The following is a 25539-nucleotide window of genomic DNA, read 5'->3' as shown; positions in this document are numbered from 1 at the left end:
CTTTAGCAAAACCGTACAGAACATGTACATAAGGAGGCAGGAGAAGCTGTCTGAGCCAGTGGATCAGAGGGCACCATGGCATCAGGAGCTTTGCTCCCAGGCAGGCAAAGGGCACTCCCAGTGGAGCTGTCCTGGTCCTGCTTGATGGGCCTGCAAAGGACCTGTGCTTAAAAGCAAGACATGTGGCATTCCACTGAGTTGGATGCATCACTGACTGCTTTGTAACTGCACACTTCACCAGATTTAATTCCTGTAACCTTCCCACCACCGTGGCCTTGTCTGTTTGAGAGATCTCATGTTTAGCTCATTTCTACATCCATTAGAAAGCAGTAATCTGCAGAGCTTCTGTGATGCTGTAGACCTGGAAGGAATGGACCGTGAAATGATCTCAGGTCTGTGCATGACACAACTGATTAGTATCCCCTTACGACGGAGGTGTGCTTCCTAGAGTCAGATCCATAATCTACAGTTTAGGGAACTATGGATCTGTACTTAGCTCTGTTTTAGACAGAAGGATATACAGTGCTTTTTGATACTGGAGCTTAAGTCTGAACTGTCTAGTTGGATCTAAGGTGTCAAGGATACACCTTAAAAATCCACACAGAAGTGTGACACCAATATATGATTCCTGCCCACAGGTGGCACTCCGTCATGAGCCCTGGATGCTTGCTAAGTCATTTCATGAATTAGCAGATCTCCTTCAGTTATGAGAAAAATGTTTGCTTTGGTATTCTCTAATGACCTTTCCTTAAGGCTCTGCAGATCTGCAGAGTGGAATAAATTGAGCAAGACTCTTGGAAAGTACTGTCTATTCTAGCACAAAACCTCAGATACGCTGAGCCTGACCCTATTCAAATCTTCTGTGCAAGCACAAGAGGTTTTAATGTTATTTTGACAGATGGATTCATGTCTGTTTCCATTCAAAAGTCAAGGGAGCATCTCTGTTTGAATTTGTGTCAGTAATCTATTTCCGGGTATTATTTATGTCTCCTGAAATAAACCAGTCACAATTCCTTGGATATGTTTGGAGGATTGCAACAGTTTATGACCAAAATCTCCCTGAGATTTCCTACTGTAAACATCTCAGTAACGAAATGGAGAACATTAGGGCAATCCCAGAGAATGTCCCTATGTACTTCAGAACAACCACCAGCCTGGCAAGACACACTGACCTCCCACATCACGAAGCTGTGATGCAGCTTGTCACAGGATTTTCCTAGGAACAGACATATTTTACATTATCTGTGAAAGATCCTTTAAGAAAATGACTGCACAGATCTGTTTGAAATAGAAAAAAAGCAGAAATATTTTTGATGGCCATATGATACAGTGGGGCTTTGCTCAAAGAGCCTTTTAAATTGCTCTCAGGTCAAATGCTCCTCATGTGATGCAGGTGGGAAAAAAACATGTGAAGGGGTATTCTGACTGAAAGTTGCAAGGAAGAAACACTCATCAGACAAAGAGACTGTAACAACTATTTGTCTTCCTAAACCCACTTTAGGGTATAGAAAAGGAACACTGAGTTAAGCTAGATTTTTGCCTTTGAAAACTACAAAGGAGTCAGGCAGGATATGAATTCTCAGAAAGACAGCTGGGTTTCACATACCCACAGCCCCAGTGCTATCAGTTTGTGTACTTTCATGAAGGTTGCAATACATGTAATTTTTCCTAAAATCCTTGGCTAGGTTGCACAAGACCTACACCTCTTTGCACTTATTCATCTGGGTGAGAGCAAAAGAGGGGATCTAGTGAGAATGTGGAAACAAACAATGAATTTACCTCTAAATTTCAGGCAGAGACCTCTGTAGTTCATGTCAATGTAATCTTTTCCACAGCCCTTCGTACAACAGAGCAGCACTTTGAAGAGATACAAAAAGCTGCAAGTTTAGCCTCTAAAGGTGCTGATAAAGGGCAACTGGGCTTGTAAAACCAGTTCCCACCCCTTCAGCCCCTAGAAGAAGGAGCCTAAGAACAATTTCCCTATCTCCTCCACAGATCAGGGGTTTTACTGGAAATGTGCATGTTGCTGGCTCAGTGATTACTCTGGGCAGGCTTAACTAGACTGGTGAGGTGAAAAGCAGCACAGTTCAGACCATCAGTGCTTTGGCTTTGAAGTTGTAAAATGCTTTAAAACAGAAAAATATTTTTACTATCATCTCAAATTTGTGTCAGATACGTAAGCTCCATGTAAAAGTAAAGAGGTGTAAAACAACTGTTGGTTGTGGGTAAAGCTGAGTGCAACCAAAATTGCTCCTTCTCCTGATATTAAACTTAACAACCAGCTAAGCATACAACGCATGAAGGATTAAATTAATCAGAGAAATTCCCACTTAAAAAATCTCCAGCACAAGTGAGCTGATCACTGGATCAAGTGTCCAGTGAAAAGGTATTCAACAGCTCAGTACAAAGACCAAAGGTAGACACAGTTTTGAGAGAAAAGTGTTAGAAAAGCTATGACGATCTGCTAGTGAAGAACACAGCCAAGCACACAATTTATCAATTTTCCCAGACTGACTTTACCTTGGCAAAGGCCAGCTGGCCATGCTTGGATAGACAGCTCTCTGAGGCTCTGAAGAATTTTACATGTAACTTATTTCTGTGTGCAGAGTAGTTCAGAATAAGGATTACAGGTACAAGGAAGGTGTATCACTTGTCACCAATATTGTGCAGGAAATTTTGGGAAAAGAACATGATGGCCAAGTTAGATTTGGAATCTGCAAAAAATTCCGTGTTGTCCAATGATATATAGTGGGGCAGTACACTTATGGTATCTCATGTCTCCTTCATTGCCATCTTGCCCTTCATTCCTTTTGTATGCAAGATCATCACAATGGAGCAAAGAGGAGCGTGAAGCTCTGCTGCAAATATTCCCTGTGTTTGTGCCTGAGGTTCTTCCTTAAATGACAACAGCAGCAGAAGGAAATTGCCATGACTTCAGTTCGTGTCTCTGCCCCCACAGATGATGAGCAAGTGATACAGAGCTGCCAGAATCTTAATTTTACTTGACTGATGCTTGATAAAGCAATGGGAACAGAGGCAGGAGTGTTTTGTGTGCTGACTGAAGAGCACTTTCATCTGTCTATGGAATTATCTTGCTTACTATCATGCTAATTTAAAAAAAAATTAAACAAAAAGGCTTACATTCTAAAAATACAAACTTCTCACGCCCATAGCAAATGTGAAATTGTAATTTTCTTTTATTCACCCCTCTATTCTAAAGGCTGAGCAGAGGTCAGGCACAACTCTAGTAGAACCATTCTTTGACCATTTCCTCTGGCTTCTCTATTTAGTTCTCCACACTTCTACCTAATTATTATCCCTTCTAATTTCCATCAGGATCTGCACACTTGCATAGCTTTTCATTTACTGAAGGAATGCGTTGATAAACACTAAGCCTTGCAGCAGCTGAAGGGACCCTACCAGAAGGGCACAGAGGGACTTTTTACAAGAGCATGTAGTGATGGCACAAGGGGGAATGGATTCAAACTCAAAGAGGGCAGGTTTAGACTAGATATTAGGAGGAAGTTTTTTGCTGTGAGGGTGATGAGGCACTGGAACAGGTTGCCCAGAGAAGCTGTGGTTGCTCCATCCCTGGAAGCGTTGAACTGTTGGCTGGGGTTTAGAGCAACTTGGCCTGGCGGAAGATGGCCCTTCCGATGACAGTGGGGGTTGGAACTGGATGACCTTTAAGGTCCCTTCCAAGCCAAACCATCCTAAGACTCCCTATGACCCGAAGCCCGGGCACCGCCCGCACCCTCCCCACTATGGCGGCCCCGCCGCCGCCTCACACGCCGCCTCCCCGGCCAGCGAGAGCCGCCTTCCTATTGGCCGACCCTCCTCCCGTTCTCCTCTTCTATTGGGGGAGAGCGGCTCGTAGGCGGGGACACCCGCGGAACGACAGCCTCGTCGACCAATGGGTGAGCGAGGCCGTCCCTCCCGGCTGGCGCCGGGGCCGGGGTGCGGCGGAGCCAATGGGAGCGCCGGGGAGCGCGCGCCGGGTCGGGAGCAGGTAAACAGCGGGGCCGGCCGGGGAAGCGGGATCGGGATTGGGATCGGGATCGGGATGCGCCCCCGGGGGGATGTTGCGGGCTACGGCTGGGGCGGCACGGGCCGGGGCCTGTCGTTCGCGCGGGGTCTCGGGGTCGCCGCGTCTATCTGTACGTGTGTGTGTGTATACGTACATACGTATATTCTTTTTTGGGGTGTGTATTTCATATATGTATATATAAAATATTTATATTTACACATGTGGTTTTGTACATACATGCGTAAAATACATGTCCGTTTATTTCTCCTGGGCGGTGGCGTCCCTACCTGCCATCCCGGGTTTTGTTTGGAAGTGCCTCCGGCACAGCTTCAGCGGCAGCAGCTTTTTAAGCCTTAGAAGGGACACCTGGGGAGGAAGAGCATCTGCATGGGAGCAGGGTCTCCTCTGGCCTCCTGCAAAATCTCTGCCTGGCGGGGGTGTGTGTGGGGGCGGGGTGTTGTTTTTTTTTTTTTTCTTTTAAATGTAGGTGTGTGTTGTCCCTGTCTCCGGCCGTGCGCTTGGATGAGCAGGGAAGCAGAGCCAGCCCCGGTGTGTCCCTGTGTGTCCTCTGCCAGCCAGCAGCCCGTGGTGGGCCTCGGGGGAAAGCAGGGGCACCCAGGCTCTGTGCCAGCCGGGTAGGACGCAGGAACTCAGCCCCAACACAAGTGTCCTTGAGTGTCCCCAATGTGTCACCTCCAGCACCTGCTGGCTCCGATGTCCCCAGCAGGATTAGGACCAACGTGAGGAGCTGCTCCTGCATGTGAAGTCTGACCCAAGCTTTGGGGTTTTGCTGGCGAAAGTGTGTCTGCAGGGCTGTGGTGCCTTTATACTGTGATGTGGAGTTGGCTGATAAGAGTACTTGGGCTCGATGCTGGCAAAATAATTCTTCTGACCCTGTTGGGGAGGGTCTGATTTCAGCTCTGCCAGCAAAATTGCCCTTTGGGGCTATGTGTTGTGTCTTTCCTGTTGGACGAAAGAAAGCAGTGTTCAGCTAAAATGGAGAAAGAAAGCTACAAATCTTTACAACCTCCCATACTATCTCCTGTGTTGTTATTGTTTGTGATCTGCGGCTGAAAGTGAGTGGTATTTTCAAGTTCTCTTTAAGCCACTGAGAGTGTGTTCCAAGTCCCCTGTCATTTTAGCAGCATGCCTGTTCTGGCTTTATTTATTGGCAAGAACCTGGTAATCTTTCCTCCTAATTTTGGCCCCACCACTTAGGATTTCTTAAGAGTTTTTTTTTCTTCTCTTCATATTTACCAACAGCAGTGATTGCTAGAGCCAACACCTGGGAGAACATCAGGCTGTCAGTGTCATCCCAAAGCTTTCTCTTGATCTAAATATAGCAAAGAAAAAACAATTCTCTTCATCTAATTGCCATGAAAGAGAACAATATTGTTTTCTTATATTGTATAAGCAGGAATTTTAACTCTTGAGTGGATAAGTATTCTGAAAGCTATAGCAGCTGTTCTGTGCTGTATATTGTACCGGTATTATTTGTGACATATGAAATGCAGAGCAAAGGATTTAGGTTGTTTGCATCATGAAAATAAAAGGCAAACTGAGGCTGCATCCTAACGTTAGTGTGAACTGGCCCAGTTTCATCAAAATCCACAAAGCTGATTTATCGCAGTTGAGGAAAGAGCTCCCTTGCACAAAGGACATGTGGAAAGGGAGAATTGGTGACTCCTGCTTTCCTTCAGGCTTCACAAGACTGCTATAAAGCAGGAGTAATTGTATTCCCACCTCGGCTACTCTGTTACATGCAGCACTTACTACTGACCTAGTTTTTGCCCCCTCTCATTTTTGCCACACAGTTTTGAGGGTTCGGTCTTTTGGCTCTTAAATGCTGTGTGATCTTTTGAATGGGATCTGGTGGTTTGAACCCATCTACAGAGGTGAAGAGGAAAAGTTTGCCTGATACAACCTACTGGGTCAGCTTGATGATGTGCTGGCACATGTTGTTCAACTTCTTCCTTTAATGTATTTGGTAGACCATGCTCTAAAGCTTTCTGTGGATATAGATACAGCTCAGATTTCCCCCCCACACACTCCGGAAGCTCCTTATGCTGCCTCAGCCAGAAAGGAAGTGTGCTTGTCTCAGTGCTCCGTGTTTTCCATTCCTGAACTGTTCTTTCCCTTTTTCAGCTCAGCCTAGGAAACACAGCTAGTATGCACAGATGTATTTGCTGTGCATGAGTGGGTAAAAAGGTTCCCGGGCTTTCCATTATGGGGTATCCAGCATAGTTTTGACAGGTAGAAGTCATCTCCTTGGGGCCTTTTTCCTTAGTTTAACTCGTGAAATGACACCAGAAAACAGTGTGGCTCTGTAACACCCCTTTCTTGGTTGCCTGGTGCTCTGTGGCTCCTTTTCTGTTTGGCAAGCAAGCCCCAGGGCAGAAGCTTTATCTTCTTTTGCTCTGCTCAGCCCAGAGGGTGCTGTTGTGCTGGGTACATGTGTGAGTCACCAGGCTGGTCCTTCTTCTCCTGAAGGACAGACTGCTTAAACAAAAGCTCTCTCTGGAAGCCAGCACAGCTTTGGTGCCAGTTCAAAGTGCAGGTCTGATGAATGAACAGTGGCATTAGGCAAAATCTCTTCTGGGTCCATGGTGGGACAGAGGGGGAGGACCAGTGTTCCTACCTCCATACACTGTATGTCCAAGGCTTCTGCTTAGCTAAGAGCCACACTGCCATAGGTGTTTCAGACCTGAGGTGAGGATGGGCTGCTTGTCTGGGAGCAGGCAGAAGGCTTGTCACCATAAGGCTTGACCCTACTGGAAGGGGGATGGCACGGTGCTCCCTTTTCCTCGTGTGGGCACTGCCACTCTGGGAGCCAGTCCTGCTGGGACCTCACTCTGTGAAAGGAAAATAGGTGCCTTACTATGTTTTCAAAAGTGCTAAACAGCTGATGAGCACCTGGTGTTGGTACCAGAGAAGCAGAGGGTGGTGGCACGACCCCTTTGGCAGGACCACATATTTATGTCAGTTTAAGGCAGCTGTGAGTACAGAGTCTGAGGAGTTGTATGTTGAGGGCTGGTTGCCACAAGATCTCCTATAAAATTTTTGTGGTGTGTTTGTGTCAACCCTCACTGAAACCACAGCCTTGTAAATAAGGGACAGTAAAGCTGTGTTCAGGCCTGAATCTGCTTGCTGACCAGAAGTATCATTGCATCTTTGCATGTCCATATCCTTGTGGAGGGAGAATAGCAGAAAACATCCTTAAAGTTGGCTGTATTTCGACAGGAGATTATTTTTGCCGTGCAATTATGAAAGTTAGTAATTGGCACCGTCATTTTGCTATTGGTTTGACTCCTCCGGTGGGAATAATGAGGGTGTTGAAAGTAGGCTAATTGGCTGTCCCTTTTAATTCCTCTGCAGAATTTCTCTGTTCATGTAGCAAAAATTATTTCTTAAATACTGGGAGAAAAAGTTATTTAGTATTTTCATTGGGTTGTTAAAACCCAAATATTGGTCCCAAACTATCAGAGAGTAAGTCTTCATTTATTTGTCCCCTGGTCTCTGACATGGGTAGAAGGGGTTTAGAGTTATTTAAATTCCATAGGTCACAGATCCTGTGGCATGCATAACTTACCCTGTTCCTGATCCAGAAGTATGTCATGAGTGAATGACTTTATATATCTGACTTCTTTAAAGACCTAAATCCGATAACTGAACCAGTCTAGTATCCCAGCTGTAAACTGAGAGCCCTCATGTGCTTAGCTGGAAGAGTGTGTTAAGCACCCAGAGGGGAGATTTTGGTCTCTGTGAGAAATAAGCCCACAAATGCAAGTGTTAAGCAGCTCACTCAGTAAGAACACAGGATTGCTATGAAGCTGACAGGCCCCTTGTGAGGGCTAGCCCTGCATTTATTTCCCACAACTTTACCACTTTTATCATGAAAAGAGGAACAAAATTATATGGAAAAGCAAGAGAAGGCAGGGGAGGAGCAGATGTCTGCAAAATGTTTCACTTGGGTAGATTGAGTTGATGTTCTAAAATTTCCTGAAGGTGCCAGATGTGTTGAGGAGGCTGTGAAAGAAAGGGGGATCTTCCACTCCTCCCTCTTTCCTTCCTTGAAAGCAAATTACAGTTTCTTTAGTGAGAAGCAAGAATATCTCACAGATCGTCAGAGTACCCATGCTGACCTCTCAAGCTGGCTGGTAGACAGCAGAGTGTGATGGCTGGACTATGAATGGGTGATTCAGATTTAAGTGACTGCGTCCAAATCACGTGGCTTCTTCAGCTTCCTCTTCTGAGTTGGGTCTATTTCCTGAGACACATGAGCTTGGGTAAAGTACTGTAGAGGGGAGGTGTTTTCTTGCAGATATTACAGCTCAGAATGCATTAGAGGTATGGTTTTGCTTATGGATGGGTGGCTGAGAATCAGAAGGTGACTTAATTACTTCAGTTGTTTTGTTAAGCTGACTTAATAAATGCTAAAAAGAATTTTCCTATCATTTGTCTCTAAAGCTTCCTGAAACCCTGACTTTAAGGCTGTTCTGCAGTATCCAGGGCAGTGTACCTTCTCCCTCTGGTGTTTAGAAAGGAGAGCTGTTTTTTCTTTTCTGCACTGTGTCACTGCTTTGCCTGCTTTTCTGCACAGCCATAGGTGAAAAGAGGCCAAACATTTCTACTCCCCACTTTTATACTCCAAGTTTTTGCCCATCCAAATAATTTTGCTTTTAATCGCAAGACAAAAAACCCAAAAGTGGCTCTCCTAAGGAAACAGGTCTTTTCCTTACTACACAAAGCTCTCCTTGTCCATGGGCAAAGAGAAGAACTGCTTATGAAATTCGTCTGGTTAATAAACAGTCATAACAGGGAAGACAGCATGTAACTCCTGATTAGTGGCTTATGTAAAGCTGAGGCTCCACGTTCCTAAGAAAGTTCTGCTACTTGCCGATGCTTGCAGAGTGTTGTGTAAGAGCTGAGCTCTCTTAGCTTTCTATCAGGCAGCCAGCATTTGAGCAAAGCTTTGTTTGGCCTGTGCAAAATAAACACTGAGCGCTGAGAAACCTCCTGTGTGGAAGGCAAGGTGTACTGGTAGGAGAGGGGAAAATAGAGGTAGCAACTGCAAAGGCTATGGCAAAGAAAAAGTACTAGGTTTCTTCAGTGCTGCATTTTGCTGATGTCCCTGACTGCAGAAGTCACAGTGACTTTAATGGAATGGATTGTCACGGCTGGGGCGATGGCAGACTAAATCAGCTGTTAGGAGAAGATGGAGTTACGTGGGGTGCTGTAGCCTCCCTGCTGAAATTGTGCCTCCTTTTCAGACTTCCATGGTTTGCACTGTGGTGTTCACTGTTTTCTTTGCTCTGCTTGTCCCTTCAGCCTTGAGTAGTGCTTGGCTGTGCCCCTCCTTCGTGCTCCATAGGAAAGCGGCGATGATCACATTCATGAACAATTCGGACAGTGAGGAGGAGCCCTGCAATGAGAGAACATCCCTGATGTCTGCAGAGAGCCCTCCAGTACCCTCCTACCAGGATGGCCTGCAAGCCTCGGAAACAGGGGAAGTGCAGGCACACAGGGTAGGTGTGCGTCCATCCTGGGGAGTGAGGACATGGGGTGTGATGACAGATGTAGTCCTGCTACCCCTCAATCCCTCCTGGCAGACTGGCTTCTAGGATTGGCTTTGGCCAGTGTTGTTTCCCTGGTGTCACTCTCAGCCAGCAGCAGCAGCACTGCCTGTTCCCATTTCCTCCACTATGACTTTTCCCCCATTTTTATCTCCGTATATCCTCCTCCCTTTTCCTTCCTTTTGGTAAAGATACAGGCTTTTAATCAGGACCTGATGCACATATGACTCTTGCAGGATATCCTTCTTAGCCTTCTTGTTTTGCGAGACACCTTTTTCTGCTCTGGTCTGATGCAGCTAATGAATAGAATCTAGTCCAGCTGCCAGCAAAGCAGCAGGGTAAAGCAAGCGCAGCATTGCTGGCAGGGGGAGGAAATTGTCAAGCTTATGCCACCTCAGATGACATTTCTTCTATCTCAGCTCTGGGCATCTTGCCCTTCATGTGCATGTGTCCCTCTATATATTTGCACTTGAAGAGGCCCTTAGATATTCATGGTTTTGGTTTAAAAACTCCGCTGCAACCTGTTTGCAATGGAATTTCTATTGTATTGTTGATTTGGTATTTTATAACTAGTTGGTACTAGGTTCTATTAGGACTCAGTTGGTATACTGGGGTGGCCTACAGCAGCCTCATATGACGGAATAAAGCTTTGAACACAGAGAAAATAAGCATCTTATATGTTTGCTAATATTTCTTTTCAGAAGAGGCGAGCAGGTAGCAGCCGTAGCCCAAACAATATTGCGAGTGGAGAAATGTCTGGCTCTGGTGTTCCAGTGAGAGAAAGCGCCCCGGAAAATGAAGAGGAGGAACTGACTCTGAAATATGGAGCAAAGCATGTAATCATGCTCTTTGTGCCTGTCACCCTTTGTATGATTGTTGTCGTCGCCACCATAAAGTCAGTGCGCTTCTATACGGAGAAAAACGGGCAGCTGTAAGTGGGGTCTGCAAACAGCCTCTGAGTAACGTGGGACCCCCAGCTTCACACACACCTCCGTGCACACATGTCTGTGCACGCATAGCGCTCCCTTGGCAGGCTGGGAGAACCTTTACACGGGTAAAGGTGGCTCTATAAACATACAGAGAGCTTACTAAAGTATGCTGCGTTCACCTGTGTAAGTTTTTCCCATACCTGCATTAACAGCGACTCGTTAGCAGTGTCCTTAGGGTGCCCTGAGCGAGACCTGTGAGCAGTGTGATAGTGGAGCTGCTTCGTTCTGCAGCATAGAAGGCCCGGGCTGAACTCCTAGGCTGTTCACTCACTAGCTGGCAGCAATCAGGGAATAGCATGTTCATCTGGATGAGTGTCTCATTTCCTGGTGATATTTCTGGTTCCTGAAGACTCATGGTGTGGATACATAATTCCATCCAGCTCTTGCTGACTGTGTCTGACTCCTAGGGCCTGTCTCCTGGGGCTCTAACTGTGCTTCACGCATTGAGTGGAGAAACAAGGACTGTGATCCCTTGAACTGAACCAAAGGAAACAAAGCAGGGTGGCGGGAAGGGGTGCAGGGTGATGAGATGGAGTAAAAGAGTCCAAGACTCTCCTACCAAGTGTGGAAAGAAAAGGTGTCCCCCCTTTCAGAACAGCACCTGGGATATATCCTCCTAATTATCATGGAGAGGATCCAGAGCATGCAATAAAAATTCATGGCCTGGAGAGCGGTTACTAAACTAAAGTCACTTATACTCTAGGCCTTTTTGTTTTGAGCTCTGCCAGCCACAGCTTCTCTGTAGGAATGTGGTTTTGATAGAGACCACTAATCTTTAGTTGATAATTAAACTTGAGCTCAGCCCCTTCAGAGGCTACATCTCGTTTTTGCTGTCCTTGATAGTCCTACCTCCCTTTCTTTCCCACACACAGAGAGGTCTGGTTTTATCTGGGGTGGTTAGTTAGAAGAGAATATATATACTTTACGTGGCTTTTGCTTTCTCCTGCAGGATCTACACCCCTTTCAGTGAGGATACCCCGTCTGTGGGCCAGCGCCTCTTGAACTCGGTGTTGAACACTATCATAATGATCAGTGTCATCATTGTAATGACTGTGTTCCTAGTTCTGCTCTATAAATATCGCTGCTACAAGGTAAAGTGTTCATGACAGAGCCTTTTCCACCTATTCCTGAGCTTGAGTTCAAGTGGGCCTTGCATGTCAGTGAGAAATATAGGCTCTGCACTGGCTAATCCACATCTTAGTCATAGCAGGTATCAAATTGAAGCCTTTGTCAGTGGTGGTAGAGCTGTGCCCCTGCATGTGCGCCGCTGTTATTTAGTCACTAATGGCAGCCTCTTAAAAATGAGGCCTTCTGCTTTGTGTTACTTGGGTCTGAGTTTTCTCCATCTGATCCAAAGATTTTGCCATTTGTACTTATGGACTAAGTTGTATTATTTGCTGTGAATGCCTTCTCTTAAGACATTTCAGACAACCTCAGTGGGAACTGATATTATTCCTGCCTGTAGCAGCTCCGGTGGAAGAGCACTAGGGTTGGATGGAAAGGCACATTCAGGTTCTGTAGTGCCCAGGGAATCGGTGGTACCAGCCCAGCATTTAAGCTCTGGCCATTCCTGCTTTGTAAACTTGTCCCAAAGATAAATTTATTTTACAGCCTTGGGTAAACCCCTCATCCTCCCCATCAAGCAGAGAGAATGTGCTCACCTAAGCTAGAAGCAAGTATGGATACCCATGGAAATGCATAGGAAAGAGACAAAAAAACCCAAACCAGCAAAACCACTAAGACACAGAATATGAAGTGAAAGAGTTTGGGAGAACCAGGAGGAACTGACTGTCCCTCTCCTCCCTGACTGACCATGGGAAAGGCAGGGTCTTTGGACATGGGAGCAGGAGTGCAGAAGGAGACTGTCAGGCTGCAGTACTGTGACCTGTGCAGGGGTAACAGCCCCTACAATCACAGTCTCTTCTTGCCCTTGACAGTTCATCCATGGCTGGCTGATCCTGTCCTCTTTGATGCTGCTCTTCCTCTTTACCTACATATATCTTGGGTAAGTGGGAATGGTGCAGGTAACCTCTCAGTTCAGGGCTCCTCTACCTTTTTGCAGAAAGTCCCCAGCTTGAACAAGGAAAGAAATGTCTCTCCTTCTCCAAATGGAGGTTTTAGGACCGTTAGAATCAGATAGCTTTCTTTTTTAAAAAATGGAAAATGAGGTCTTTATTAGGCAATGCCTGATTTTACAGTGCCTACTGTAAAAAAAATCACTGGGAAGTGATACTGTGAGCATGAAATGAACAGGATGAACATTATGGTACAGAGGCCCTGAATTATACAGTGAGAAGCAAATGGAGATGAACTTCATGTGCTGAGTTGCTTCTCTGATTTGTCTTGCCTTTTTCTTAGACTACATTGTTTCAAGCTCATTCCCTTGGCTCCCAGCTCAGACTTTTAACTTGTGGGTGACACTTCATCTTTAATTGTGAGCATCATGCATCTGGTGGATTGACACTTATGTGACTTCTTTGGTGTAGAGAGTCATGTAGCTGCAGGCCAGTGTTCAGTTAAAACTTGAAATCCTGCCTGATCAAATCCTTGGAATCGCTGTTGAACTTGGGACTAGGACAGTGTGGTGCTTGTCTGCACACACAAGGTGTCCATCTCATGCAGGAGGAACAGAAAACTCAGAGCAGCAACTGGCCACAGGGCAGGTTCCCCTTTCATGATTGAGAGTTGCTTCTATTCTGCTTCCTCCTGGTGTAGTTGGGGGCTTGTTTGTTTAACTACAGCTACTAGGATGCTTTACATGTCAGTTGCTTTTATTGCTTAGCTATATTTTCTTGTTGTGTTTCAGTGAAGTATTGAAGACCTACAATGTGGCCATGGATTACCCCACTCTGTTCTTAGTCATCTGGAATTTTGGAGCTGTTGGAATGATTTGCATCCACTGGAAAGGTCCCTTGCAGCTCCAGCAAGCATATCTCATTATGATCAGTGCTCTAATGGCATTGGTTTTCATTAAATATCTACCTGAGTGGTCAGCATGGGTGATTCTAGGTGCAATCTCCATCTATGGTAAGTCTGGGTTGTGACTCTCAAGGTGTGGCTCCTGGAAAGGTCACTCTGAAGCAATCTCAGGACTGTGTATGTCATTGAAAAACAGCTTTATGGTGCTACCAGCTTTAGAAAGAGGCAAATGGGCAATTAAGTGGACTCCCTAGTTTGTCTCTTGCTAACTTGGCTGTGTAGGTAGTGTACTCCTACCAGGTCTTTCAAAGTGGATCACCAAGTCAGGGAAGTACTGAACCACACCTAACTGCATGGTAGGGGTGGTTGGATTTTTATCAGTAGCAACCTGATAGTCTTGCAGGTTTTATTTACTGTTATCGAGGAATCGGAGATTTTGGTATGAGGCCTGCAGAACAAGAGGGATCCAGGAAGTAACATTCAGATTGGAGCAGAGATCTGATGGAGGAGAGAGAGTAGGCAAAGAGGTACTGGACCAGAGGCCTTCATTCATGTGATACACAGAGCCAGTGTATGTAGTCATGGATTGTGGAATGTGAACAAAGTACCCCCACTCCTCCTCCACTAATTAAATTTAACACCTCAATGAAGTGCTGTCATCTGCTTTCAAAGAAATAATGTGATCTTCTCAAGAGGCTTTTTATAGTATTAGCACAATGAAAACTCCTATTATTACATTAAGGTTTGGAGATGGTATTTTAAGTGAACAACATTTTCAGGAACTAGAACAGCTAGAGTTATGCAAAGTGGTGGAAACTGCCATTCAAGAAATCATCCAGTTAATATTGATATATGTTATTTTGAGGGGAGAATGCCTTTTTAAATATAAAGAATGTAAAATATGTATGATAGTATAGGATAAGATTGACTGGCCCTTTTCTTTTTGCAGATCTGATGGCTGTTCTCTGTCCCAAGGGGCCACTGAGAATGCTGGTAGAAACTGCACAGGAGAGAAATGAGCCAATTTTCCCTGCATTAATATATTCCTGTGAGTAAGATTAGAATGTTAATGTTTTTAGCCAGATTAAACTCTATTAAACTATTTCTCTGTCAAACCAAAGAGCACTATTTTAGTGATTTCCTTGCCCTAAGATTGGTACACATTTATATTTTGGAACAGATCATTTTAGAAGGCCTTGTTTATCAGTTACAATAGTGCCAACTCTAATTAGCCAAAGGAAGCCCACATTTGCCTTGTGGAGCTGAAATGTTCAGAAGATTCATCCTTTAATGAATACAGTGCAGAACATGCCCCTTTTTTCTGCATACAAAAACATGTGTAAGGTGGGCAGTTGTGTTTGCAAGGTTCTGTGGTTAGGTGAAGCTAACTCAATAACTTATGCCTTGTGGGTAAGCTTTACAGACACATGTTAAACATGTGATGAGGCTCCATTCTTCCTGCATTCCCCTCTTGCCCTGTGTCCTGTACAGATGGTAGTGCTTAGAATGTCTTTGCTTCATTGTTAGTTATGGGGCTGCTTTGCAAAGGGCTCTGTTCAGGTATTGCTTTGCAGACAAAATCCCTCGTCTCTTCCCTGGTTTTCTTGGGCTGTTTAACTACCATGGTGTCTGGTGCCCTCATCCACAAAGGTATATATGTGCTTAAGGTTAAGGTAGTCAAAGCAGGAGACTCAATGCTCATTGGACGTGGACTCAGGTGCTTCGTGGACCTCAGTGACTTTTCATTACATCACTTGTAAGATGAATGAGTGTTTCCATGTTCAGTGCTAAGCTGAGGATGTCTACAACCTGATTGATTTTTTTTTTCCCCAAGCATTTAATGTTATATAAATGCTTTTATGTGTTCCAAGGAGAGCCTCAGTTGGCTTCGGCTGCCCTCCCTTTTACTGGAGATTGTTATACTGACCTCAAGATGAAGTCTTTCACATGCTTTAGTGAACAAACAAAGAGTTTCTCTAAAGGAGAATGCAGTTCAGCAAATCATAAATACTGAATGAGAAGTTCTTGTGCAGAACATCAGTGTCTCCCTTGCAAGACCACATTCTGTGGCTCCCTCTAGATGCAAAAGCATCACCTTGGCTGAGCTTGTAGCGGAAAAGCAGGCACTGTGTTTGCCTTGGCTTAATTTGTTTAGTTTAGCTTCTGTAAAAACAGGAAGACTGATGCACACTTAAATAAACAGATAATTTGAGTTTCCTTCCACTGATTTTGGAATGGTTTGTATTCCTTTTTAATTTAGGGATCCATCTCAAGAATAAATTCCCAAGCGTCCTTCAGTTGTTATTGGAACCAAAACAGAAATAGGCAATATTTGACAGGATGGAAACAAAACAAACAGGCAGAGAGAAAACTAGCACTGTGACAACTCCTGCATATCCCTCACTTGTGTGCTGTACCTCTAGCAGAACATGAGTAAGCTGTTAAGTTAACCTCTGGTTACCTTTTGTACTACCATCATTTCCTGGGAAAATCTGTCCTCTGAAGAGAAAAACCAGAAACCCAGAAGAAAACAAAGGACATGAAGACCCTAGTTTTGGAATTTTGCTTTCCTTAGCCCATAGAGAAGACTATACTGACTCTTAGCTATTTGTGCTCTGGGACCTTCTTAAAAACTGAATGGATGCATTGCCTTCTTTTTCTCCCACCTTGCCTTCTCAGTGCCTGAGGAAACCAGCTAAGAGTGAGTGTTTTAAATGCATTTACAAGGACAAAGATTGGTATTTTTAGGGACAGCTAAATACTTATTTCCTCTGGGCTATAGTGACCAATGATTTATGCAGCTGATTACTTTCTCTCTTTCTTCTAGCTGCTATGATGTGGACAGTTGGAATGGCAAAGCCAGACACAGCAGCAAGAGGATCAAGTCAGCAGACATGGGATACAGGTTTGTTTGCATGTCCCTCTTCTATACAGAGCACTGCCCCATGGAAATAATGTCTATGTTTGAGACTGCGAGTTAAGGCCCTGGATCCTCACAGATGCATTTTTTCCAGTGTTGTTAATTGCAGAACTTCAGAGATGACAGTACCTTTTAATGTTAAAGCAATAAATGTATGCAAAGGTTTGATAACTGAACATGCCACTTATTTCAGGATAAAGCAGCCAACAAACTAAGCAATGGCAAGGCCACAATCCTGCTTTGAAACTGGGCCCAGAGCAAACTACATGCTGAGGTGTACAGAATACCTCTGTGGCAGCAGCAGCATCCTGTCAGACTGATGTGGACTGGAGAGTTTGTATGAACTTCTGAAAAATAAGAACTGTCAGATAGAATCATGGATCACAGCCTGGCTGCTTCGAAAAGCACTATCAAGAGCTCAGTCAGATGTGTTTTAAACGGGGAGGGGAAATTAAATCTGTGAACAATGAAATGTGTCTGCTTTTTATATGTGAACATGCAGCTCCAATGTCAATGTGATCAGGGCAGGACTTTTCCTCATAAATGGCAGTCCTCTTAGTCATCGATTTTTGTCATATGGCCAGTTAGGGAATACCTGAGCACCTCCACCCCAAAGGTATAACAATGTGGGAATGCATATTAACTTTACTTGGCTTTACTTGTCATTGTAGCCTGTGCAGGGCAATGCTTAGGTCTGTGTACGTGCTCGCTTGGTTACCCATTGAACTTTGGGTGGCTGCCAAAGAAGCTGTGAACACGTACCCTTCCAACTGTTACAAATAATAACCTGTTTTCCTCAAAGCCACTTAATGTCTCTGCTTGAACTGGTTGTGATGATCACACCTCCAAGAAACAAAGGGCTTACCCATTCCAGGGCAGCTTCACAGAAGTGTGGATTTCATCCACTAAAACAAGTTATAAATGTAGCTACCTCTTGTGTTTCTTCTTGTTGGTATGCTCTTCTTGGCCTATTTTTGTGGAACCAAGCTGAGGATGGGAGAGAACACCACAGGAGCCCTTCACATGCAGACTCTCAGATGTCAGAGACGAGGAGTCCTGTTCCAACTCGCCCCATCACTTCTTTAGAGGAGCTCGAGGAGGAGGAAAGTAAGAGAAGCTTTATACCTTGTTTTCAGTCTAGTCAGAGCCTGACATTTGTACTCTTTGTGGTTAGTGCTCTCTTACCCAGTTTGGACTAATGACAGGTAATTTGAAGAGCTGTGACTTGTTTGAACAACAAAGATCTTGAGTCTGACTGTGTATTACTTCTTGCTGCTGCAGAATCTGTTCTGGGATTGTAGTTCCAGTGACATCTCTTGCCTATGTGTACAATTTGAACAGTTCCTTCTTCCCCTTGCCTCCTATCCCTCTCTGTCTTTGTGCTTCCTCAGGCAGTACATTATAACGCAGCCCAGGGAAGCATCTCAGAGAACGAGGCTGAGGAAAAACAGTTAGCGGGAGGCAGGGCTGGAAGTCTCAGCCTCCTCTGAAATGTGTGGGTCCAGGCTGGTAGCCAGGACTAGGAACCTTCACCTGCTTTCCAGGGGACAAGAATTTGTTCCAGAGGAAGCAAAACAGGAGGCTCAAAATTAATACTTGTTTTCTTTTTCGACTTCTTTCAGGGGGCGTGAAGCTGGGCCTTGGAGACTTCATATTTTACAGTGTGCTTGTTGGGAAAGCAGCTGCCACAGCTAGTGGAGACTGGAATACTACGCTTGCCTGCTTTGTAGCCATTCTCATAGTAAGTGAGCAGGCTTTTAAAAGCTCTGTTACACCCTGTTTAGCACAGGAGTGTTGCCAGAAGTACCAGCAGCTGAGCACTGCTAAATCACTGCAGGTAACATGCTAGATATTTAGGAGAAACCACCCAGTGCTCTGTGTATAAAGACAGGCTTTAAACAGCCACTGAAGCTGAACAATACAGACTCATCAGAGCAGAGCCAAGTGATGAAGGGGGTGAAACAGCCCCAGGAAAAACAGTTGCAGCTGAACTGTTGGTGTGTTTGCTTCAGCATTAAACAACTGGGGACTTTTATCAGCCACAAGAGTCAATATTACAAACACTACATTGATTAGCAAATATAGTTGAAAAGGTTAACTCCCTTGTGCTAAGGGGAGCTGCTAGTAAGAGGATGAAGACCTATCTTATTCTAGTATTTGGAAAAAATGGAAAGGAAGGAGACTTAAATCCATGGAAATTATCAGTAAAAGCAGAAGACAAACATACTGTAACTGCTAAAGGAGTAGGTCCTGCCAGGTCTAATGACCACACACTGTCAAGCTTTCACCTAGGTAGAAAATGATTACTATGCACTTGCTATTTAATCAGCATCCTCATGGAAACTAACAATGAGAAAGGCAGGATTTTTAGAATGTAAGAGAAAATCAATTATCGTGTCTCGGCCTGCTGTTTCCCCAGTAAGATCCTAAGGATAGTGAAAGTGACTTTCACTTGTGAAGACTGTGGATCAAAGAGCATGAGAGTTAGAAATGAGATACCTTAAATAAAGTGTGTTGAGTGTAGCTTTCCTACCCCACAGGTCAGAGAAACCTATAGGATCACCTACCTCCATATCCTGGGGTCCAGCACTGGGGAAATGTTCTTGCTTGTCTGTCCATGAGGCCAAATGCCCCAGTCTGTGTCTTTTACAGACTTAAAATTCGTTCTGTCTCCTTTTGCAGTTTCATAATCTTGCTGCTGTGTGGCTTTCTGGTTCCCCAAAAATGTCCCTCCAGTGCCTCAGCAGTAAGCACATCTTTAAAGGTAGATATGAACTAAGGAGCAGATCTAGGCCAGATATGTTCCCTAAGAGTATAAGAGCAGAGCCACAGGCTCAGGTGGATTGTAAACAAACTTGTAGCCTATAAACAGTTATAAAAAATGATTAGAAAATCCTGTCTGCTGATCTTTAGCTAGTGGGTATTTTTGGAGCCTAGTGTCTTTGAAGGTTTGTCATCATGGAGGAATAAAAAAGGGCTTTGGTGAGAGAAGGAACTGATATGTAAACGCACTAAGCCTTACTGTCTACCCAAAATGTACAACAGCTTCCACACATGCTCCAGAAAACAGAGCTTGTTCTCCTATCCAGATTAAACCAGAATTCACCTATTGTAGTAAGCAATCCAGTCAAAAGAACAGCAGTGGATATTTGGGTTGGTTTGGTTTATTTTGTTTTTCTTTCTTTTTTTACACCAAGAGGCCTTGTAAACTGGGAAGATGTTGTAAGCACATCTGCTTATATTAGAGTGTATTAGAGTCCTTCAGTGAAGCTTCTGTCTGGAGTTTAGCAGGATTTAAGAGCTTTTGTCTGCTGAGCCAGTACTTCATACATAATGGCACAGAACAAAAAGCAAAATAATCTTTAAATAAGTTAACCTCTTGGGGTCAGCTGTATGTCAGCATTGGCTGTTTATACCACTGTCTCAGCAGAGAGATGTGCTCAAGATTGCTGAGGAAAAACCTGGCCAACCTGTGTAAAAGATGAAGCTGTGGGCAAATATACATCATACCACTGGTAGCTCAGGCAGGCTCCAGTGCTGTACAGTGCACGTAGCTGATTATCTGTATATTGGGTTGTTGGTGGGAGATACGTTTCTGGTCATCTTACTGTATGTCTTTGTGTTTTTTATTTTCTTTTCTCTTACAGGGTTTATGCTTAACACTTTTATTACTAGCTGTTTTTAAGAAGGCACTGCCTGCTCTTCCCATCTCCATCACCTTTGGCTTGATCTTTTACTTCTCGACAGACAACCTTGTGCGACCATTCATGGACACCCTGGCCTCCCACCAGCTGTATATTTAGAAGAAGTGGGAGTTAGAGGATTCTTTTTCAAGCTTTGCTGTGAAGTATGGTACACTGTTTGGAATAGGTCATAAAGTTTTTACACGTAGTGCCATATATTTGTAAGGAAAACACTAATTCTGTGACATGCTGTGTACTAAAAATCTAATAGTTATCTGTTAAACTGAGATTTTTCACAGGATTCTTGGTGAAAAGCCTGGCTCCTTGCTGATGTCAGAGTGTTACTTTTATGTTATTTGATATGCACAGTGGCTGTTGTGAGCACAGAAACCTGTATGTAGAATGGGACACTAGAGAGGTGAGGGGTCTGATCTTCCAGAAGCTAAGGTGTTTTAGCCCTGGAATTGCAGACAACTTTAACTGTGCTGTGGAATTTCTGAGTTTTCATACATTTGAGGTGTTGTGCAAACACGAGCTTGAAGTAATCAGAAAAGCAGAGCAGGCAACATGCACAGAACAGAGCAGCGTGTGAGCACTAGAGCAGTGAGGCTGAACTCTGTAAGTTGGCTGCTGTGCACACAATATCTGTTGAAATTGCCCCAAATGCCTATTTATTCTGACCTTAGTTAGACATAGCAAGCCATGATGGATCTAGACTGGGTGTCAGTGGTGGGATGCATCCCTCACTGTAGCCAACAGCTAATGGAGGTGGAGCTGCCCATTCCAGCACATCAGATCCTCAGCGTGGGAAAACAGATACTTTTCTGCTCTCTCCTCCCAAGGTTTTTTTTTTTTTTTTTAAATGTTTTTCTGGGTCCATACTGGAATCCTCAAATTACCCTAAGGTGGAAATGACTGAACAACTCCAGTAAATCAGACCTGTAACTCATTGTGTGTGTTTCTGGTCTCATTTCTGTGCATTGTTGTAACTACTCCAAAGGAGGAATTACCTTCCCTTTATGAAGAGGTCCCCCTCTTACAGTGATTGAGGCTTGGTTTGCCTAGGTTTTTGTACTGTTTAAAGACTTTCTTTTTCATTACAAGTTTTAAAATAGCTATTTACTGTCAAAGGGACTCTTTTGGAAATATCCTGTCATAGTTTGTATCAAAATATCGGGGTGCAAACTTTAATCTGCTGTTACATTACTTCTAGAAATAGTTACACACACTCAAGTGAGTTCATTAAAAAAATTGGTGCTTGGTGCCAGTAAAAAATATATAGGTCTGACTTAACCTTTATGTTTTCTCCACCTTTGAAAATGACTTTATTTCTACTCTGAGAGTCAGTTTTTCAGTAATAGCCAAGTTCTGTGATTTTCTCCTTTCCTTTTTACTTGAGTGTTTGTTATGCAAACAAGCTTTTTTTTCTTTGACAGCTGATCAATGTCAGAATATGTAACACAAGATTTTGTGAATAATGCAACATCAGTGAGAGATGGAGAACTTTATCTCTGAAAAACTTTTTAGATAAGGCTTTGAATTACACATTTTTGATGTAGTACCTTTTTCTAATAAACTTGTTCCAGCTAATCTACTTTGATATTTAATAAGGACATCATGCAGGGGATTCAAACTGATTTTTAAGAAGGACGTAAGGGTTTTTACGAGTTGTGTGTGTGTGTCTCAGCCTGGACAATAAGTAATTCTTCCTCTCTGTTAGTTTTCTGTCCTCATTTCCTACATTTGCAAAATTTGGACTTAACAGCTGCAGACAGAGTTAACTATTACTAAAAGGTATTTCCTTTGGAAACGTAAATCAGTAGACTTCTGCCTGCTGATTTTTAAGGTTTATGTGAGAGTTGTTTTTTCTATTTGTTTGTTTGTGTTTGTTCTTTTTAACTAAGTTATGGGGCCAAATTGGATTACAATCACTGGCAAACATGATTTCACTTTTTGCATTGCATGGTGTAGAGAGGATGTGAAATATTTGTATGTGCTGGGAGAAATATCCTGCTTGGCTTATCAGGGTTGTAGCATATTGTTAGAAACAATTTATTTCTATGAAAGCAGAGCTGATACTTGAAGGAAACTGGGAGGGGAACCTTCAAATATTGAAGGATCACTGCTGGAGCTGGTGGTTTTCTGCAGATATCTACTTGCCAAAGACTGGCCTTTCACTGAGCAATTCAAAAGGTAACCAAGCAAGAGATTATGTCAGTGCAACAGAATGTATTGTCCTGGTGAGTGACAGCATGAATATACTGGAGTGGTTATAATTGTGTAGAAGTTCATATGTATTTACTACAAATATATATATATGTGTGTGTTTGTGTGTGTATATACACAAATACATGCAAATTTTAAAATGACATTGAGTGATGTCTCTTCTCTGTGGACATTTTCACATGTGCCTAAAGCAAAGTTTTGTTGGTGATGTTAATGTTGTACAGCATGGCCTAAGCTGTGAAAATGGAGGGGACAGGATTTACTTTACTTAGTAGTTGGCTGCTACATGAGATACTGACTCAGTGACCTGGCAACTTGAAGGAGGAAAACATTTGTCTGTCTGTTGTGTTCACTCACCAATTTCTACTTGCTGCATGCTCTGGTGAACTGCAGTCTCTGTCACCCTGAAGAAATCCCAATACTCCCACTGATGCACATCCCTGAAAAAGCACAGGTAGGCTGGGGTGATGCCCTTCTTGATGCTGGTGTCACTCAACAGCCTGAAGTCCTATAGGAAGGGCCATGCGTTGGCATTTTCCTACATGATTCTGGTCACATTCCCTCCTCCTCTCCAGTCTAAAATGAGTGTTTCATTGCATCTAATCTCAAATATAGCTTAAGCATACACCAGTTTTTAAGATGAAGCCAAGTCCATGAACAGAAATGGTGCCTAATGCAAATCCCCAATGTAATTTTTCATTGCTGGGAGGTACATGGCCTCCTTGCAGCATTCAGTGCCTTTGTTAGAAGCGTGTGCAATTGAACCACTTTGGCCTTTTCACCCTCTGAGCACGGAGTTGCTGCTTGTGCTTATTGCTGTGTTTTCTCTTGCCTCCAAAAGCAACTTCACTATTGCTTTTGGTTTTGATTGTCCCAGGATTATTGTGTTTGAAGTGTCTGCGGTGCATCAAAGACTGGAGATGTACTTTGCCCACAGATGGTGCACAAGAAGCAGCACAGCCATAAAGAAAGTGTAAGAAACAAGACACTCCTTGCAGAACCATGCAGTTCTCATCGGGTACTCAAGGTCTCATTCATAAAACCTAACTTCAGGCTCTTAAGAGAAGGCCCTCAGAAGCTAATCTGTGGTAGAAATGTTGTCTCCTGGTTCAGTGAGAGAAAAGGACACATTTGCACTACGAGGTGTTTCAGAAAGAGCTTTATAAACACTGCTGAAGCTGTGCCAACGAGGATTAGTATATACAGCAAGGTTGTAGCACCTGTATACTACAGTCAGACAAAGGAGCAGTGGTCTGCTCTCCCATACCTTCTTTGCACTGTTGCTAGTGGAGTATTCTCTGTGAGGCAGTCGGATGAAGTTAGATGGACCATCTGTCTGAGCAAATGGCACTCTCTGATGTACTCTGGTGAAGAATATCTTGAGGCTCACTGTCCTTGCAAAAGTAGTTGGACTTCTCCCTGTTACTCCCAAACCAATAAATTTCCCTGCTTCATTCTTGCCTTCGTAGGTGCTTCTAGTCAATCACACTGTATTTGCTTTCCTATTCCTTGTAACTTGGGTTTTGGTTTAAATTGAATATATTTGTTATTTGTTTTCCTCAATCCCTGGGCTCCCTGTTTCTGCATCAGAGATGCTCCTTGGCAGCCACGGGAGGGCAGTAGGTCTATCTGGAGAAGTACCAGCCATTTTAAAGTACTCTGCTGTGTGCCCCTTGTTTCTCAGTGAGGGTGAAAGCCCTGGAGTCCCCCTCGTGGCAGGAAAAGCGTAGGCACCCCGTAACCCAGCACGGCTGCAGTTTTGGCACAGCATGGGAAAGACTTTCATAGAGAAGGAGCTCACGCTGTGCCAGAATCCCTTTAAAAACAGCTGTTTTCAGTGTGGTGCCATGTTCAGCACTGCAGCTCTGGATGAGCTGCTGCTACATTGCACACTCTATTTTGTTGGGGTTCCCCCCCCCCCTTTTTTTTTCTCCTTTTAGTAAAGCATTCAGCCCTAGTTTCAGTCCTAAATTTATTAGATAATTTTTATTAGATAAATAAGATTTTTTCTGAGCATCCTCAAGAAAGAAAGGAATAATTATACATACTGATCTGTCATTCTTCCTCTCACTTGCAGTTACCTGTTCTATCACTGTAGGTCTTGCTAATCTGGGGGGGAAAAAAGGAGCACACAGCTTGTTATTTCAGCTCTTGGCAGTGGGAAATCTAAGGTCGAGTTAGATCATGTTGGATGGGGCTTTGAACAACCTGATCTAGTCAAAGGTATCCAAAGGGGGTTGGAACTAAATGGTCTTTAAGGTCCCTTCCAAATCATTCTATGATTCTGTGTTGTTTGTGCCTTGAGAAGAGCCAGGGAGTATCTAATTTTCTTGAACTCAGTTGTTTTATAAGCCTGGACAAATGTGGTATCTTTGTCAGAACTTCTCCTACTACTATTTGTATGCCCCCTAACACACTGTTGTATTGCTTGTTGAATTTATCCTTGCTTCCTCTGCCCCCAGTAAGGTAAAGTGATGTAAGCTGTTCCCAATTCTACAAATGAGAATCAGAGCAAGAGAGTAAATGCTGGGTTTAAGCTTGGTTACTTAAGAAAGATCTGCCTACATCAAGATCAGGGCATCATGCAAGTCACTACCATTTTTTTTTAATTATTCCTTCACTGCAGGTTTGTTATCACCCATCTTTTCCCATCTAAATTCAAGACATTTGCCCTGAGCATTGAAGGAGTTAAGTAAATATGAAGTTATCTTTTTCATGCAACACTTGTTTGACAGGTTCCCAAGAGCAGAGTTTGGGAGGTGTCAGTGCTCAGCACTATTTGTGGCTCAGTATTAAAAAGATATAAATAAACAGAGACTTTGAAGTGGAAATAGCTAAACTCCTTAATATAGAAACCTGAGACAGGTACAGGGCCAAGTAGTTAGAATGGAAGTTTTCCAAAACTGGGAACTGGGCAAGCCCTATCAAATGCAGCCTGACCTAAGTGACAGTTCCCGTAGGCAAACTCAGAATTAGGTCTGTGCACAAATAAATGCCATGGAACCTGGCATTCCTGGATGTGCCTTGCAAAAGGGGGCAGAGTAGGAAAGGCATTAGGCCTATTTTCTCCTATATCATTGGTTTCTATGATTTCAAGGAGACCTTGCTAACCCTGATATAAAACACAAGTAACTCCACAGCTAATTTGCATTTAAGCAGACCAGGAACCAAGTAAAAGGTGTGAGAGCAAGTGTGGAAAACT

At 43.7% G+C, this 25539-nt stretch overlaps 1 protein-coding gene across 2 annotated transcripts; it reads left to right on the top strand.

Annotated features, from left to right (window-relative positions):
- The first annotated feature begins 3938 nt into the window (after window positions 1-3938).
- Window positions 3939-22480, top strand: PSEN2 (presenilin 2). Of its 2 annotated transcripts, none has more exons than XM_027659271.1 (11): window positions 3939-4009; window positions 9356-9552; window positions 10302-10531; window positions 11539-11680; window positions 12527-12594; window positions 13396-13616; window positions 14458-14556; window positions 16336-16413; window positions 17416-17535; window positions 18051-18169; window positions 20076-22480. In XM_027659271.1, the coding sequence occupies exons 2-11, from the start codon at window positions 9409-9411 to the stop codon at window positions 20229-20231; spliced, it is 1377 nt and encodes a 458-aa protein (XP_027515072.1). In that variant the 5' UTR covers window positions 3939-4009; window positions 9356-9408; the 3' UTR covers window positions 20232-22480. The 2 variants fall into 2 exon arrangements, with proteins under 2 accessions (XP_027515072.1, XP_027515071.1); XM_027659270.1 differs by lacking the exon at window positions 3939-4009 and adding an exon at window positions 8289-8313.
- Window positions 22481-25539: the final 3059 nt, after the last annotated feature.

Source organism: Corapipo altera, unplaced genomic scaffold (assembly GCF_003945725.1).
Source record: "Corapipo altera isolate COAL_440 unplaced genomic scaffold, ASM394572v1 48, whole genome shotgun sequence".
NCBI classification, from domain to species: domain Eukaryota; kingdom Metazoa; phylum Chordata; class Aves; order Passeriformes; family Pipridae; genus Corapipo; species Corapipo altera.
This window is presented reverse-complemented; position numbering and strand designations above follow the sequence as displayed.

What these genes read in the sequence shown, in the direction of transcription:
- PSEN2 (XM_027659270.1), top strand. An exon ending in ATAAATATCGCTGCTACAAG is followed by an intron (nt 11,681 to 12,526) that starts GTAAAGTGTTCA and finishes TGCCCTTGACAG; the next exon opens with TTCATCCATGGCTGGCTGAT. An exon ending in GCTTTGTAGCCATTCTCATA is followed by an intron (nt 18,170 to 20,075) that starts GTAAGTGAGCAG and finishes TTTCTCTTACAG; the next exon opens with GGTTTATGCTTAACACTTTT.